This window comes from Aulonocara stuartgranti, assembly GCF_965226115.1.
Source record: "Aulonocara stuartgranti genome assembly, chromosome: 18".
NCBI lineage: Eukaryota > Metazoa > Chordata > Actinopteri > Cichliformes > Cichlidae > Aulonocara > Aulonocara stuartgranti.
The window spans coordinates 26644579-26662024 of NC_138954.1; the positions used below are offsets into that span (position 1 = coordinate 26644579).

The 17446-nt window shown below is 43.2% G+C and overlaps 1 protein-coding gene across 5 annotated transcripts in view; it reads left to right on the plus strand.

The window, feature by feature from the left end:
- LOC309693510 (disabled homolog 1-like) overlaps positions 1–17446 on the plus strand; it is a 50536-nt gene that overhangs the window by 19795 nt on the left and 13295 nt on the right. For all 5 annotated transcript variants that reach the window (XM_082512794.1, XM_082512790.1, XM_082512791.1 and 2 more), the window contains exons 2-5: positions 1573–2195; positions 11340–11479; positions 15161–15259; positions 17037–17168. In XM_082512794.1, coding sequence (XP_082368920.1) covers positions 2126–2195; positions 11340–11479; positions 15161–15259; positions 17037–17168 — 441 coding nt within the window. In that variant the 5' untranslated portion in view covers positions 1573–2125. The remainder of the gene's footprint in view (positions 1–1572; positions 2196–11339; positions 11480–15160; positions 15260–17036; positions 17169–17446) is intronic.

Below are 17446 nucleotides of genomic sequence, written 5' to 3' on the forward strand. Positions count from 1 at the left end.
AGAGTCAGTCTGCTCTCAGTTTGTGGTCAAATCAGGTCAAGTTAGTGATTATATGCAATCTATTTGTGATAATATGGTAACTGACTGTAAGAAAGTCCATCCAAATAGTGATAGATAGTGATGTGGTTGCTGCAGGGCAGCAGTTTAACTACAAAATGACATAGGTTTTTACTTTTACATAGGAATATAATCATAGTACAACCTCTTAGCAACCAATAGAGCCGAGTCCCATGCTGCAAAGAGATGTGTTGAAAATGAGTTGTGCTTGTCAACGTAGACTGACTCAATTCATTTCAGTTCAATTTTATGTATGTAGCCCCAAATCACAACCACAGCCACCTCAATCAGACAACCCCCAAAGAGAAAGCACTTGGCGACAGTGGGGAGGAGAAACTCCCCTTTAACAGGAAAAAACCTCTGGCAGAATCAGGCAGCCATCTGCCATGACCAGCTGGGGGTGAGGGGAGGAAGACTTATACTGATTTGCAATGTGTGGGCAATCTGTCTGTGTTAATGAATAAGAAGGTAATTATTTGTAAACCTTAGCCAGTCTGTCTGAAAGCGTTTGCATTTGAACTGTTGCAGTACTAGAGCTTTCATAGATAAAGCTGTTTTATTGAGCTTGTGGGCAGACAGGAAACACCTCTAGGCTCAGACAGCACTTATATAAAACAAATGAAAAAATTTATTTTCTAGACTGGGCATAAAAGATGGACACTGTGACTGTGCCACTCATGTGGCAGTATTGCATATATTAGTAGGCAAAATTTGTCCACTGGATACATTGTCTATCCAGATATGATGATTAATAAATAGTATGAAATGTTTTGAAATTAATCATAAAATGACTAACTGATCACACTCCTACTACACAGACAATGTCACACAATGTCACGCAGGACAATGTGTGGCCGGTGCTCGATGGGCTCCATCTCTTTTCAGGACAGCATAGGCTCAAGGCCTCTTTCTCCAACAATGGCACGTCACCATGCCAACAGAAGCTGTGCCAGCCACAGCGTCAGCTTGGCTCAGCCACCGTGTTAGCAGTGGATGATTCAAGGGCATTAAAGCACAGTGTGTGTGTGTGTGTGTGTGTGGGGGGGGGGGTGTAATGTATTGGTGGCAGTGCCAGGATTCCCACCACAGTTTGCTCTGAAACAGCCTGTCATTCATTGCTTTCCACTACTTCCCCTCCTCTCATGCTGTTGGCCCGAGCTGGGAGCATTACCAATCCATCTTCTGAAAATTTGTTTTCCATGCACAGAAGCACTGGTCATGCTCTAATGTACTATATTTACTCAGAAGCAGAACATAAAAAACAAGAACATCAAATATTTCCCCACATGTCTTCTTCAAGGGTGGGCGCCGAACAGCAAGCATTTGCTGCACTCTCATTACGGACTGATGATCCAGAAGAGATAATAACATCTTTGTTGATTTGTTAAATTAGTTCCTGCCATTTCGTGTCTTAAATTAATGTTGTAATGAGTGATCAAGGGGCATGTGTCTTTTTAAGTTCTTACCACCTCCACCTTAAAATTAACCATCACCCCCTGTCTCCTTGTCTTGCAGTGCTCAGTGCAAGTGACTGTGATGGGCTGTCAAACCACATCTAAAGTACTCTACCAAAGAATAATATCCGCTCCTGACCTACTCTGAAGAAAAATATTTCATTCGATCAATGTCGCAGTCTCCCCCGCAGGGGAATTACTCTTGAACAATAGGTGAACCCTAAGAAAAGAGCAACACTGGACCATGTGATACTTGACCTTCAAAGAAAGAACTCAGGTGCACTCCAGAAGATGTCAAATCGGATCTGAAGCAGCTCTCAAGAGGATCGCCCAGCTCATAATTCAAGCACTTTTTCATGTTTTGTTTTATCATTACTCAAACACCATGGGCCAAAAGTGACAGAACGTAGTTATTTTGGCTGGATCTTCATCTAATGAGGAGTACCAGACATCTCACCATGGATTTGAAGGAGATTTTCTTCACCAAAGAGCAACAGTGAGAAACATCAGAGTGGGGGGGGGATTGGACACTGGAGGCTTGGAGGATTAGCTTGGAGTGCTGCTAACCCATGGTGGATCTGCTGTGAGTGGGGAAAGGGACTCAGCGGTGGAGGATGTCAGCAGAGGCCGAACTCCAGCCGGGTGTCAAAACCAGCCAGCGAAAGGAGTCCAGGAGGATCAAAGGTATGTTCTTACCTTTGCAACACCAGAGCGTCTGTAACATAGATGCTTGTAATATATCAGGCTTTATTATGTTTGTTTGTCAAATGAGATAAAGGTCTGAGATATAACGTTAAGGGAAAAGTACTCAAAAGACACGAAACGTGACATGACGAAATGGGAACCTGAAAGCTTTCTTATCTTCATCAGGTGGTGAACGTAACTTTTCACCTTTTGGTGAAACATCTTGGATAGAGTTAAATAATGCTGGGCTGCACGGAAAAAGGCTTCACTCAGTCAGGTTTGCCGAGAGGCTCCCTGTCTCATTCCGGGGATCCAGATGTAGTAACAGCTATTCCATGTAGCCCCAGGCTTCGGTAGCGACGTGATTTAGGTGTCATGGACAGGGTAATTCGCACTCTGTCGCTTTGATGAACAGCATAAGTGAAGTAATAGGACGAGGCATTCTCAGAATGCTCACTGGGAGATTGAAATGGGATTGAAAAGGCTGAGAGGGGGGAGGAATGAGGAGATAGAGGGGCAGAGAGAGTGGGATTCACAGGGAGGGAGAGGAAAGTGAGAAAGAAAAGGATGCTTTCTCTTTCTTCTTCCCCATCTTCATTTTGGCTTTTTTGTTCTCATTTCTCTGTCCACAAATAAAGCCACTCCCAACTAGTCCTGTAAATCTGGCTTCTGCGGGCTCGCTGTAACGAGGCCATGGGGCCAGGTCCTTTGCGGCTGTTTCACTGGCTCTGTCGACTTGCTCAGATAAATGGCCCGCTGGAGGAGGGCCCATCGATTTCAGTTAAGTGGAGGGGGGGGAGTAGAGCGAGGGGGCAGTTGCACACATGGCCATGTGGCTTATTGGTGGGGACTATCAGCACAGGCTATCAGCCCCTGACTTTACCATGCTAATCACATGTGCTGCAGGGACTATTATCACAATCAGCAAACATGCTATTTAGATCCATATAAATGGAAATCAGGCAACATGAATACAAACAGACTGTCACGCAGCATGGTGACTTTGAGCCAGCTGGGGCGAGGTGAAGGGCACTATCAAGAATCAGGCTGATGACATACAGAGGAGGGGAGAATTATTGGCCACCATGTACATGTCATTTTTTAATAAGTATTTCCGAAGTGCTGTTAAACAGAGCAAGAAATTTTTAACACAGCTTGTCCAAACATCATGGTTTTATTTTGGATGCTTGCATTATTTAGTTTACACACAAACAGAATAATGTCACAAAAACCCCAAACTACAGGTCAACAGGTCAGAATAATTAGCCCTCTTCATGCTAAGTCAGTTATGTGGCCTTCTCGCTGGATAACAACCTTAACAACCAACAAGCTTTGTGTTTTGGGTTGTTGTCACGTTGGAAGACAAAGTGATGACCCAGACCTAGTTTTGGTGCTGACTGCTGGAGGTTTTCTTTCAAAATCCTTACCTGTCCTTTATTTTTTCAGTGCCTTTTTAGTGTGTGGGCTGGCAGCCACATGCCAAATGGTTAGAACGCAGCATTCCCTGTTTGAGTCTCCCCCGTGGCCCTTTGCTGCATGTCTTGCCCTCTCTTTCTCCCTCATTTCCTATCTATCTCAATTTACTATCCAATAAAAAAGGCCAAAATTAAAACTATTTATCCTTCTTTCTTTATGATTCCTTCCACCTTGACAAGTTTCCCAGTTCCTAACGCACTGAAGCCTACCCACAGCATTATACTCCCACCATCGTGTTTCAGTGTGAGGATAATGTTCTTTAGGTTTAACTGATCTCCCATCTTTCTCAGAGAGTCTCTGTGGCCAAAGATCTCTAGTTTCATCCCATCTGACCAAATAACGTGCTCCCAGTATGCATAATCTCTCTCCAGGTTGTCCTTCCTGTAGTTGTTCTGGGTCTTTAGAAACATCTCTCTCAAGTTTTCTTTCCTGAGTCGTTGAAATCTTTTGTTTCCTAGCTCTGTATATACTCTATATCTGGAAAATAACACAGGGGGATAATAATATTGACCCTGGTTATTTTGGTTTTTTATCTGAAACGGTTCACTGAGAAGGGACTGAAAAAGAGATGATATCTAGTGAGCAGCAGTTCTCTGTGTGAAAATGCTTTGATAATGTCGGAGGTCAGAAGAGAATGGCCAGGCTGTTTCCAATAGGAAGGAGAAGCTAACTCAAATACTTACTTGTTACTACCAAGCTATGCAGAAGAGCATCTCTGAACAGAAGACCTCATCACATGTCATGGGTTACAGTTTGTTCGGACTCAACAAAATTGGATAACAGAAGAAAATGTTGCCTGCTCTGATGAGTCTCAGTTTTGGCTGCAACATTCAAATAGGCTCAGAATTGTGGGTAAAACATCATGAAAGCATGGATCCATCCTGCCTTGTATCAACGATTCTGGCTGGTGGTGGTGCAATAATGGTGTAGGGGAAATTTTCCCGTGACACTATGGGGCCCTTTGTGCCAGCTGAGCATTGTTTAAGCACCACGGCTTATCTGAGTGTTGTTGCTGACCATCTCTTTTTGACCACAGTGTACCCATCTTCTGATTGTTGCTTCCAGCAGGATAACCCGCTATGTCACAAAGCTTAGATCAAATTGGTTTCTCGAACATGACAATGAGTTCAATGTACTCAAATGACCTCCAGATCTTGATCCAATACAGCACCTTTGGGGTGTGGTGGAAGGTGTGATTCACATCATGGATGTGCAGCAAACCTATCTGCAGCAACTGTGTGATTCTATCATGTCAATATGGACCGAAATCTCTGAGGAATGTTTCCAGTAACTTGTTGAATCTATGCCACGAATAGCAAATAGTAATAGTTGTACCTAAAAAAAGTTTGTGGTGAGTGTCTGTTTATGTTGATATTGGATAAAATATCTAATCCAGCTTCATTCTGGACCTGGAACCACAAGAGGGCATGACAGTGACAGCCTCATTTGTATTTACTGCTCCCCTTCTGCTTTCCCATTCCCATCAAGTTAAGCTTATTTGCAGACTGTTGGACAGATAGACAATGTCTTGCTTTCTTTTCAAGATTGTAAGTAGAACTTTAGAAGTGAATTTAATGAAAGGAAATGACAGAAAAGTAAAGTTTTGGTCAGTCAGAGCAAGAACTGCAAGCCATGGGCAGATAGACAGACAAAATATTGTGTTTTTAGTTAATGACCTTGATGATGTTGTTGTTTTTTAGCAGCTTTGAATTAATTTTATTATTTTTCATCATCTAGCACCTATGTTCCAAGTGCTATTTCCCTGAATTGTGCAAGGACAGGTTTAATAGGCTGTTAGCTTTAACACTAGGTTTAAAAAAAAAGGAAAGAAAGAAATATTTTACTATGAAACAAGAGAATAAATGTTCCTATTTAGCCTTTCAGAGACATGATTCATTCCAAAAAAGTCTCATGGCAGTTTATGACATCTCATCTGCAGAATTACGTTCCTACTGCCCGAACATTCGGTGGTGACCTGGCAGACTACTAGGGGTGCAACGATACACAAAATTGACGGTTTGGTTCGGTTCAATACTTTGGTGTCACGGTTCGATATTTTTTCGATACAAAAAATGTTCATGCCTTTTTAATTTGTCATTTATTAATATTCTGAATATATATTTTTACTCAAAAGTGCAGTTTTTAAATTTAATGTTGCTGAAACAACAAAATAATTAAAAAAATAAATCTATCTGATCGAAAAATCACTCATCTTTGGAAAAAAGAGTTTATTACAGAGAAATGGCTCTTTCCAAAATAAAAGCTATACTATACGCTTCTTCTGGGCTATATTCTCAGCAGCATATTAAACATATCAGGTCCCCATAAGGAGAATCATGTGCTAACGGCTGTCTAAATGACTCGGGTAAAGTTTGTAGCATGCGTGCTTGTTGTTTTTGTCTGCTTCCACTTGTCTTTGCACTAGGATGATGTCGGCGTAAATGTGCTGTCATATTCGTTGTGTTCCCACTAGTGCTGTCAGCGTTAATCTCGTTAAAATGACATTAATGCCATAACGCGGCAAATCTCTGTTAACGAGCTACCGCGGATCGCCCCGTGCGTGGGGCTGGACGGCATCAACACGTTAACAAGCTAACTGTGCTAACACACTAGTTCCCACCAATTGAGCATTGCATGGCACATCCGACATACTGTTTTACTTTTGTCCATGACGCGCTTACCTTCAGGTTCATACTTCACATGAAAACCAAAATAGTTCCAAACACCAGATCTGAATGAGGGTGGGGGAGGTTCAATTTGCCATGTTGCAACGAGCTTAGCGTCTGTCTTGCTAGCTTGCGCTGCGCTCAGTGGATCTGCGCAGTGTTGCCAACTCCTCAGTAAGGAAAATCGCTATTGGCTGTCCTTAAAGTCGCTAGAAATCGTTAAATGACGTCATCGCCTAATTTGCATTGGTCATGCTAACATAATTGTAACCTACGTTGTTGGAGAGAGAAATAACATCATGGAAGAGACATAAAGTGAGTAAAGAACATTCTAAATGACTACAAATTAAATTTATTTTAGCAATTATTGTTTTTTTTAATGTCACAATTCCAACCCTGCTCCTTTATCCGGGCTTGGACCGGCAAAAGTGACCCGAAATAGGCACTCTGGTGGAGTTACTGTGTGTGTGTGTGTGTGTGTGTGTGTGTGTATAAGTAGTTTTAAACCTCGTGATCCACAAAACAGCATAACAGTAAAAGAAGAACTGACTGCGTTACAGTCAGTGTGAGAGCAGCGGCTTCGCTCATGCGCGATTCATTTGCAGTTCGGACGCATAGGTGTGAACATCTTCTGCCCTGATAGCAGCTGGGGAGGACTATTCTCCACCGTGAGCACTTTGGAACGGGCGAGGTGCCCACGGCAGCACCGCTGCTTGTTGAGAGTAAAAGCGATACCCGCTTTCACGTCAAAAAGTCGTCATAAATAAGTCCAATTACACCAGAAAAAGTCGCCAGATTTGTTGCTAGTTGCTTTTTAGAAAAAAAGTCGCTAAGGGGGTCTGAAAACTCGCTAAATATAGCGACAAAGTCGCTAAGTTGGCAACACTGGATCTGCGCTCGACGGTGCAGCCTAGGCGGAGTAGTCGAACGCAGATCCACTGAGCGCTCAACACAGACAGCATCGTCAGAAGAAAAGTTGATAAAATAAAATAAAAAATTTGTATTGTTCGATACATATGCGCTGTATCGAACGGTTCAATATCGTTCAATATCGATACGAGTATTGTTTCACCCCTACAAACTACATCAAGTTGTATATTATGGATGCAAAAAATAGGGAAAATCTTTGAATCCTTTCAAAATGCCACAATATTGCCACTCACAGAATAGAAATAAATTGGAGATAAGTTGCCCATTACAACATAAAAAGATTTGCCCCCTTAGTCATGTCCTGGTTCATCCACTAATGCATCATAGGCCACTTATTATTTAATTGCTTCTGTATCATTTTCATAAAATTCTGATGCATTTGTGATGAATGCGAAACAATTTAGGGTGAACTTGGTTTTTTGCGTGTCCGTTTTGGTTTTGGCACGCACTTATATCACTCTTCATTCTTCTCAAAACGGTGAGGAAAAATTCAATCCTGACTGCAAAGTCTGCCGTCATAAAATCCAAAGCTCCCCTCTACCCATCGTCAGAATTGCTTTACATGCGTGACTTTACTCTATCTCCATAGCAACTGTTGCTCTACCAGTGTAATCTGTGCACCGAAAAAGAGAAAGAAAGCAAAAAAGATTCATTTCAAAAAGAAAAGCATGGAGTTGAGGACATGGAAGACACTGAGAGCAGGGGAGAAAAGGGCAGAGAGCAGCTAGCAGACAAGCAGCAGAGTAAATCACTGGTTGCCTCCCATACTCTAAGAGGCAATACAAATACTACCCATTCAAATCTATTCAAACACTATTTGCCAAGTCATTTGCAGGGATGCATTTTCCTAACTGTGTCTTGATGTTGCGTCCCCATCAGCTTGGTAATAGCATCATGGAGCCCCCCCTTCCTAAAGTATCATCCCCACAAAATGCCAGCCTGCACACACCGTCTCCTGTGTGTGACTCCACAGCGAGTCACTGATCTATCTAGTGAACTGACAATTTGCACAAAAGCCTTCATTAATCCTGAAACTGCTTTATTGATCAGCCGTTTAGCCAAACCCTCAATGCTGCGTTTAGTGCCAAAGTTTGGTCGAAGAATTTTCAATGTATTTGTTTATTTTTACATCAGTGAGGGCTGGACGGGGAGAGCACGCACCGCTGTTGAGATTTGTAAATGTGCTTCTGTGTGTTTGCTGAGGCTTGTGAAATTTCTATTGCGCACATGGGGGGAGGCAGATGGCGCGGACAGATTTTGCTTTTCTCAGACGAGCATTCTCTTCGCTGCTACTTCAGCCTCCTGCGCTGACAGGAAATACCTGTCTTTTTATTTCAGAGAAAATATCGGCTGCTATTGCATATTTCATTATAGCTCGGAGGATGGTGTGTGTGCGTGTGGATGTGTGTGTGGCTACTGGCAAACAGCGACTTTAAAGGAAAAGGACAGGAAGGCACAGATACACACCCAGAGAGGTTCAAAGGTTAAGCTGCCTCTATGCCCAGATCCCCAACAAAAAGTTTCTTGTTGCCAAGTCCTTATATCTGGAGGGGCACTTCTGACTCTCCATCTGCCGCCATCTGTCCCTTTGCTGTCCCCATTCTAGTGTGGCAAGAAGACGGATGCAACACTGTGATCAGACACGAGCCCTGAAACAGTATGGAGCAGGGCGAACAGTAATTGTTCTCTCCATGGTCCTGGTGCAGAGCCTGCGTGTCACGTGGGAGGATTGTAGCGTTTGATTTAAAGCCTCTGACATCCTGGATTTTAATGCCCGACTCAGTTTTTTTTTAAAATAAAATCTTTGTAAGACTACTGAGAAGCAAGGGATTTTGGAAATATTGGGAAGCAGGAGACGAGGTCTAAATTTTAACCCTGGACACATGCACTTCAGACCACCAGGCACCAGGACACATAGAGACAAACAGCACACAATACTTCAGGCAATCCACTGTCAGAAAAATTATGAGCATCAGCCTTACGGGCCAGAATCATTGTGAGGACCATTCAACCTTGGGTAATTGTAAATCCAGAAAGCCAGAGGAATATGTGTCACCTCCCGTCACGAACCCATACACACACACACACACACACCTTCTCGCTTCTCCTCTCTTACAGTGTGTAACAACATGAAACAACATGCCCCTCAGCTCTTTAGTTTTCAAATACAGCACACTCGCTCATCTGGATCTGAACCCAGAGCACGTAGTGAACAAGTTACGCCACTGACTCAAGACTCTCATTTGGTATGCAAGGCCTATTTTTTTTTTTTTCTTTTGAGGATCTGTGCATAAATCTCTAAATCCTTCCTGAAGTGTGAGGAGGGCCGTATGCGGTATGTAAAGAAACAAATGGCACAAAACATTTGGTTACAGCTCATCTGAGAGAGTTGCACTGAATTGGACCGATTGTATTTAAAATGCATCTGGAGCAGCATGTATTTTACATTACATTACAGAGTATATGACTCGGTAAAATCAGGGTGGAATGCATAATACTGCGCAAACAAACTGCGGTTGCTTTGTGAGCAATGATAATTACCTTCCGGGGTTTAGCAAATAGGACACGTGTGGCTACAGTTCGTATTTTTAGGGAGTTCGTCACTAAATCTGAGCGTCCGTTTCTTCACACGCTGCGGCTGATGTTCAGATGTGCCCATTAGGTGTATAACTCCTCTGGCAGTGAAATAAGTCTAAATTAGACCCAGATTTGACAGTCGCTTGCTTAGAGACTTTAATGACTTTAGCATCCTCAAGCCCTTCCCCCTTTTAGAGAATTGTGCCCTCATGAATTAGTGAAGAAGTGTGCACAGCCAAGACAAGCACTTACATTTCACTAAGATGGGGTGGTGGGTGGGTGGGTGGGGAGAGAGACGCTTCTTAATCTGCCCTTTTCCGTTGTTTCCAATTTTTGTTTTTGACTTGGAAATTGCAGAAACGGAAGACGGGAATTTGGTTAGATGTGGCAGGCAATGGCATTTCTGGGTGGAATAAGCTGATTTTGGCGTAAATGTGACTTTGGAGCACAGCCTGACAGCCTCTGTTAAGGATGTTACACCTTGTCTCGTTGTCGCCCACAGCTTAGCCAGCCCCTTTAATGTGCTGCTAACTGATGTACTGCATGGTCTCCTGACCTAGATTTGAATGAGGAAGAGACTTGAAACTGTTAAATTCTCCAAGGTGCCGGTGACCTTGATTCGAAATCCCTACTATCTCTTTGTGCGACTGCTGCAGGGAGCCGGTGTTTTGCGAGTGACAAAGCCCGCACAGGTTATACAATGTAGACCTACGAGATAACGCTTGAGGCTTGAACCCACATAATCAAAACAGCGAGCGATGAGACAAAATGAGAAAGGTGTCGGTATCAAGGAGATGTCAGGGTGGCTGGAGAGACAGAATAATCAGGAAGAAGGAGGGGAGGGGATGACAGTATAAAGCCTGAGGCCATCCAGACACACACGTGAACACCCCCCACTGCCCCCAGCGGCTCACACCATCAGCCCGCCACCTTCTTGCCACCACCCTACATCCATCACACAGAGAGGGCTTGGGTGGATTGTGGGTGAGCGCTGGACCGAGAAGATTCCTCTCAATAGGAGCCATTCAGGCTGGTTTGTCGCTACCAATAGCACCCATGGGAACTCCAGCCATGGGTAGCAACACTGGAGTAAGCACCCCCTCCCTTCAGTCCTGCCTTTGTGTGTGAATGCCCTACAATGCTCTGCGACAGGTGATTGTGGCGCTGACTGTTTTTGATGTTCCAGTTGTTTTCTCATTTAGTGCGCCGGCTTTATCCAACTTCATTTTCAATTTCAAGTTCAATTTTCTTTCCATCTTTGCGCGCCGCTGCTAATTTTCTATTCTTTCTGCGTTTCCTATTCCATAAATATTAACACCGGAGCAAAGAGACACACGCGCAAATACGCATGCACCTACGCACAGACACCGCACGCAGAAGCCCACGTACCAAATGTGTTCAATTCAGTTGAGCTCACACGTCCTCATTTCCTGTAATCACTCTCTCGTTCTTATTTCTCCAACTCTTGTCTGTTTCTCTTTCTCTTCCTCTGCAGGTCAGGACCGCAGTGAGGCGGGGCTTATTAAGCGTTTCCGCGGAGATGGCGTGCGCTACAAGGCCAAGCTGATTGGGATTGATGAGGTGACAGCCGCACGCGGGGACAAGCTGTGCCAGGACTCCATGATGAAGCTGAAGGTGCAGACTTCTTTGTGTGTGTGTCTGAGTCTGTGTGGACATCACTGAGCATCTTCAATCATCTCAGTCAGATTTGGAATAAGCATGCTCAGACATGGCTGTGTTGTCTGTTGTTGAATGAATCACAGGAGCTTGTCTTATCCTGTGTATGACTCACTGAAGGTTTGAACTGACCAGATGGAACAAATGAAAGTCCAGCCTTATTATTCCACAGTGTCCTATAGAAAGCTACTGTAAGGTTGGCTTGTGCAAAATGGAAGCGGCTTTCTACTTTATTTTAATAGGCTGCTTTATTTTTAGTGTTGCTCAAAGCACTTCGCATATATTCATATGTCTTTGTTTTTTCTTTACCTCCGGGGCAAACTGGCTCCCTATTCTGAGAAATACTTAAATCAGTATATCAGTTAAATAAGAGAATTTTCACTTTTCCGCATGTGCGAGGAGAGTAACCATCCCATCCCCCCACCCCGATCTGTCTCCTGTATGTTTTCTCGTGTCACTCACACTCTATTTTTACAACCAATTTCATGATGTTACACTTGTGGCACATATGCAAACTGCGATAACATGACCCAGATAATACTTCAGCTAGTTTTCCTTGCAAAATATTGAAAGTAAACTAGATCAAATTCAGCCAGAGAGACAGAGAGAGTCAGAAAATGCCTGCATAAAAAGTGGTGGATGAACGAGTTGGGTATTCTTGAACTTACTACATAATCTGCGAGTTATTTCTATTATTTTTAAATGGGGAAAAAGTGTCAGAGAAGTAAGGTAAATGGTGGGGCTGTGGAGAAGGCTTTATTGGGGATCAGGGGCAGCTTCAGGGCTGAAATCCCCCCCACCTACAAGCAAGAGGAGAGCGCAGCAGGAGTGAGGCAAATGAAGGGGAGGGTGTGGGACACAAGAAGCAACAACAAACAGGTATGAAGGGCAGCGAGGATTATGATAGGAAGGAGACAGTTTGATGTATGAACTTCTACTTAAAAGGAATTACCTCTATTAAGTCACCTTTCATGAGCTTCTCTCCTCTAAGTGACTGAGCCTGCACATGTTGGATAGACAGATTGGTGAAAATGTTGCTTCTGTTTAGGTTTGTCAATTTAATTTCATGTAAAAGACATAGTAATAAAGACAGAGTACAGAGTAAATCATGTCTATCATTATAATCAGATGCTTAAATCAGGTCTATTTTATTTTTCAGCTTTGTTTTGAATTTTTAGACCGTGGACAGCTTTAGCTTTTGTGGCTCCTGTTGTTGTTGTTTTTTGTTTATTTATTTGTTTGCAGCCAGAAAAAGTGATTATTATCACATGAGTTGTAGTGGCTATTAGCTGATGCTAGCTTGCTTATCTATGTGCATCACACAGACTTGGGTATCTGCTGATGATAATAAGGTTCAATAAAAAAATTATAATTTTACTCAGTAAAAGTGTAAGAAAGACTCTTCGGATGGGCTCTTAGTACTCTTAACATTTCAGCGAGCCATCTTTTTTGGTCAGATAATTAGAAATGCAGAAATGCAGTTAAGAGGTCCAGTTCAGTGTATATTAGCTGAGCTGAAGCCTGGCAGACAGCTTGCAGCAGCAGCTGTCTGTTCACCTGCCATTCAAAATGGCCACAAATTAGAAGAGTTATTTACAATTCTTCCCATGCACAATAACTATACCGGGTGAAATAAGGTAATAAGATATTTGAAAGAGACAAAAGAAAATCTTATAGAAGACTGGAAATGCAGTATTATTTTGCTTCAAAGTGTGGCATTTTTGGACAATATTAATGTCTTTGGGGACTGATTCACTATCGAGCCATGAGTTCTGTTTGAAGAAGTTTAGTTTTTGGTATCATTTCATTGGCTTCTTGTCTGTTTTTAGCGCTGAAAGTTGCTGTTTCTTTGAATTTGGCAATTACAGTGATCTGTTTTGGGGGAAACTGCAGCAACTAAACATTTTGAACTGCCTGATGATTTTAAGATTCACACCTCTGATGTGATTCTTATCTTTGGTAATGGTCTTATACAAAATTGATGAATAAAAACCTGGCTTCTCAGAGACAAAGACGATGTACTCTATTGAGGTGTACTGCAAATAGACCGTTTTAATGTAAACCTGTATCATAAAGGCTCTGGTTTTACATTAAAGGAATAAGACAAATGAATGGCAAGTGATATTTATCAGTTGAGCAAAGAAGCAACACGCAAGCATCACTGCAGTAATTGGCTACAGGATAAGCAGATGAACTGTAAATGCATATTCTCAATGACTTTCCTAGAGCTTAAATGTGTGGGAAGCCCCACTGGAAAAGCAGTATAGCCAGAAGGCAAAACCTCTCATTGCCCATACCCTTTTCAAATGATACAGTACTTCTAATAAAGCAACTTTTTCACTGCTTTGATCAGACATTTCTGCAGTGCCCTCCATATGACTCCGGTAGTCACCAGCTCCCAGCCAGTTACAGTCAATGGAGCAGTCGATACAGAACTGCTATTATCTGGACAGGGGATAGAGAGGGGGTACAGGTCTCTATTGAGCTGCCGTTCACTGCTGTGCGGACTAATCCGCCAAATGGGGATGCCGATGACTGATTGACAACATCCATTGACTCTCCTGCCCACCCGCCTCTTTCTCATTTGCTTTATCTCTTTCCTGCTCCTGTTGCTTGTTCTGCTCTTTATCCTTCGCCCTCTTCCTTTATGTACTGTTATTCCTTCAGCTTTTTACTGTATAGTTATTTAAAGCTAGCTCGAAGGTGATCACTGCGATTCAGGCTTTGTGGTTGTGTTATCAGCTAGGCTTTCAAAGAACTTCTCCTCCCCCTCACATGCCCCACCAGTCGTAGCAGATGGCTCCCCTGCCCCGAGCCTGGTTCTGCTGAAGTTTTTCTTTCCGTCAAAAGGGAGTTTTTCCTTCCCACTGTTGCCAAGTGCTTACTCATAGGGGCCCATCTGATTGTTGGGGTTTTCTCTGTGTTATTGTAGAGTCTTTACCTTGCGATTGCCATTGTGATTTGGTGCTATATAAATGAAACTGAACTGAATTGAATTGAATAGCATTGATGCAGTTTTTCCAGACATACTGAGCGCAGAAGGCAAGCTTTTTCTACCCTTATCTCATCTTTCCTCTTCTCCTCTCTTCTATTTTCTCCCAGGCGTTGTTCTGTGAAAGACATGTCAAGCACACAGGTCGCATCAAAGGGAACACGGTGGAAATTTTAATTGTTTTGAGGAAAAAGAAGCTGGTGAGATCCATGGGAAAAACATACTTCAAAGGCTGGATTGGGTGTTCAGTCAGCACTATGTGAAGTTCCCGAAGCGAGCTGACGTCGGTCAGCGGCGCGATCCATCTCACCTTATTGTTGTTAGCTAGCACTTGTGTATTGCCACGTTGAGGTGTAGCACACTTACTTCAAAAAAAGGGAGAGAAAAATGGTTCTAAAGGGGGAAATGGCAATAATAATATAACTCGCTGCACAAGGCGATGTGTGAATTCCTCTGAGAGTGAAGCTTCAAGAAAAAAAGAGCACATGAAAGAACATCCTGTCCTATCACACTTTATGTAACTCCTGTCACCCTGCCCCCAATCTCTACCCCACATCTCCCACTGCCACACTCACCTGAGTCGGAATAGAGGAAGGCTTCATCATCTTCTTTTATCTCCTCATGTCGTTCCCTTTAATCTCCTGCAGGGAATGGCTTCCTCGGCACGTTCCAAAGGGGAGCACAAGCAGAGAGTCTTCTTGACGGTCTCTTTCGGCGGGATCAAGATTTACTGTGAAAGATCAGGGGTGAGTATCACATTAGCGAATAGGCCCGGTTTGGCAGGGCTGCACTGCCAACCTCTGTGCCAGCTGCTGTACCGTGAACCTACAATGCAGGACATCCAGAGGGCAGACGCTCGTACGGCTCAGTTCACAACGGCTGCTCGGGCCGCCATCTTATAAGCCTGACTCCCACAGTTGACATATTCTTGCAGCTGCATTACCTGTAACACATCTTTCAATGCGTTGACCATATTTCAATCTCTTCTCCAAATGTCAACAGAAATCACGAAATAGCATGATTCATACAGGACAGTTTGCCCTTTAGCCCCTAAAAGTTAAACTTGACAGCACTGGATTGTGGGCCTTGCATTTGCTATACAACCCAAAGCCAAGTGGTTTACTCCAGTGCGATTAGGAGAGTGCTGCAGGACCTACTTAAGATCACTCAGGCCCTGTCTGTGTGCTAATGATAGTGCAGTGAGCAGTCTTATGGCGATGATATGAAATGGACTGTTTCCGCCTGCATCCTGGCTTCCACCCCCACCCGGCAGACTCAGAGGCCTGCTGTTCCATTACAGGATGATCAAGGGGCTCGCTTCTCCCCCGTCCCGCGGCGTAGTGTTGGCTAGATAGGCCCACTCTGCTCATCAGCGCTAACCGATAATTAGCACTCAGTTCCACCCCTTAATGATCATTGCCGCTAATGCTAATTACACCGCCGGCTCCACCTCAGCTGTCATTAGAGCTAAACTGATAATTATGCAACAGCGCTTGTCCCGTGGCTGCCATCTCCCGCCCGACCACCAACAGCCTACTCCTCACCCCACCAAACAAAAAAGCCCCTCATCTTTTTGATAATATCTCTTTTCAATGTGACTGGTGGTGATAGTAGTACGTCTTTCGCCTCTAATGAAAAAGAGCATTAAGCCTCCTGCCACGACCCGCGCAGCTCACCAGCTTTTTGACATGCTCATTTGTTGCTCGGAAATCATGCCCCCTAATGCTCCTCTTTTTATTTACTGATTACTGGCAGTAAATAACACTCCACACTTAATACCCCTCTTGACTTATTTAGGTGGAAATGGGGATCGCTAGAGCACAGGCTGCGTCAGCGAGCATTTAGATGGAAATGCTTCATGTAAAGCTGATGTGATTTGCCACTGAATTGAGTGCCCGAGTCGTATTAGTTTTGTATTTTACATTAATCTGAGGCATTACCGGCGCCGACACACATGGCGCCGAATATCGGCTAATATTCAAACAAACGCTCCTTCCTGGTGTCTAAGCACATATCTTCTAAGAGAGGAGGAAGCAGATGGGTGTGAAGAGCTGAGTTACTTCTATATACTTACAACCCAAAGTATAGTTTTGCAACTGCTAATATCTCTTGCTTGCTAATTTGGTGTTTTTTCGTCGAACGGCAACTCGAGTCTTGCTGATATCACAAAACAGCACAAAGCTAAAATCATGCCACTGGTTTATATCTTTAATGAATGCTAGTTCTGTAGCTACATTATCCATAAAGTTATATGCAGAGATGAGAGCACTCTTTGAAGCACACTCTGTGTTGTGTTGCATTTGGCTCAACAATATGCAAAGATGTTTTAAGTAGCTTTGACCTACTTTGTCTCCCAGCACAGTTTACAGTACTGTGGTCTTTTTTTTTAAGGGAGGATTTTAAATCATACATCAGGTTTTCATTTCTGCATCTTAAAGTAGAAGAAGACAAATAGGACACGTGAAACAGAAGACCTTTTTTTGTTTAGTTTTAGCTAACACTTTCATATTTTTTGCCATCAAGGTGCTCCTTCATCACCACTCAGTCCATGAGATCAGCTACATTGCCAAGGACACCCGGGACCATCGCGCCTTTGGCTATGTCTGTGGGAAGGAGGGCCACCACAGGTTTGTGGCCATCAAGACCGCGCAGTCTGTGAGTACTTTTCCCCACGAATATTTTAATTCTCAGTCATATTCTTTACATTTGGCAGAAAAGAGAATAAGTTTGACTTTGACTCTGACTCTGACATGTTAGTTGATTAACTTGCCTACAACTCTGTTTAAGTTCTCATATTATGAACAGTGTATTTCATATTTTAAGTAAAACTATTCTTCTAGTTATCAGAATCAGAATCAGAAAGGGTTTTATTGCCAAATGTTGAGCAGGTTTACAACATTAGGAAATTGCTGCGGTACTTAGTGCAAACATAC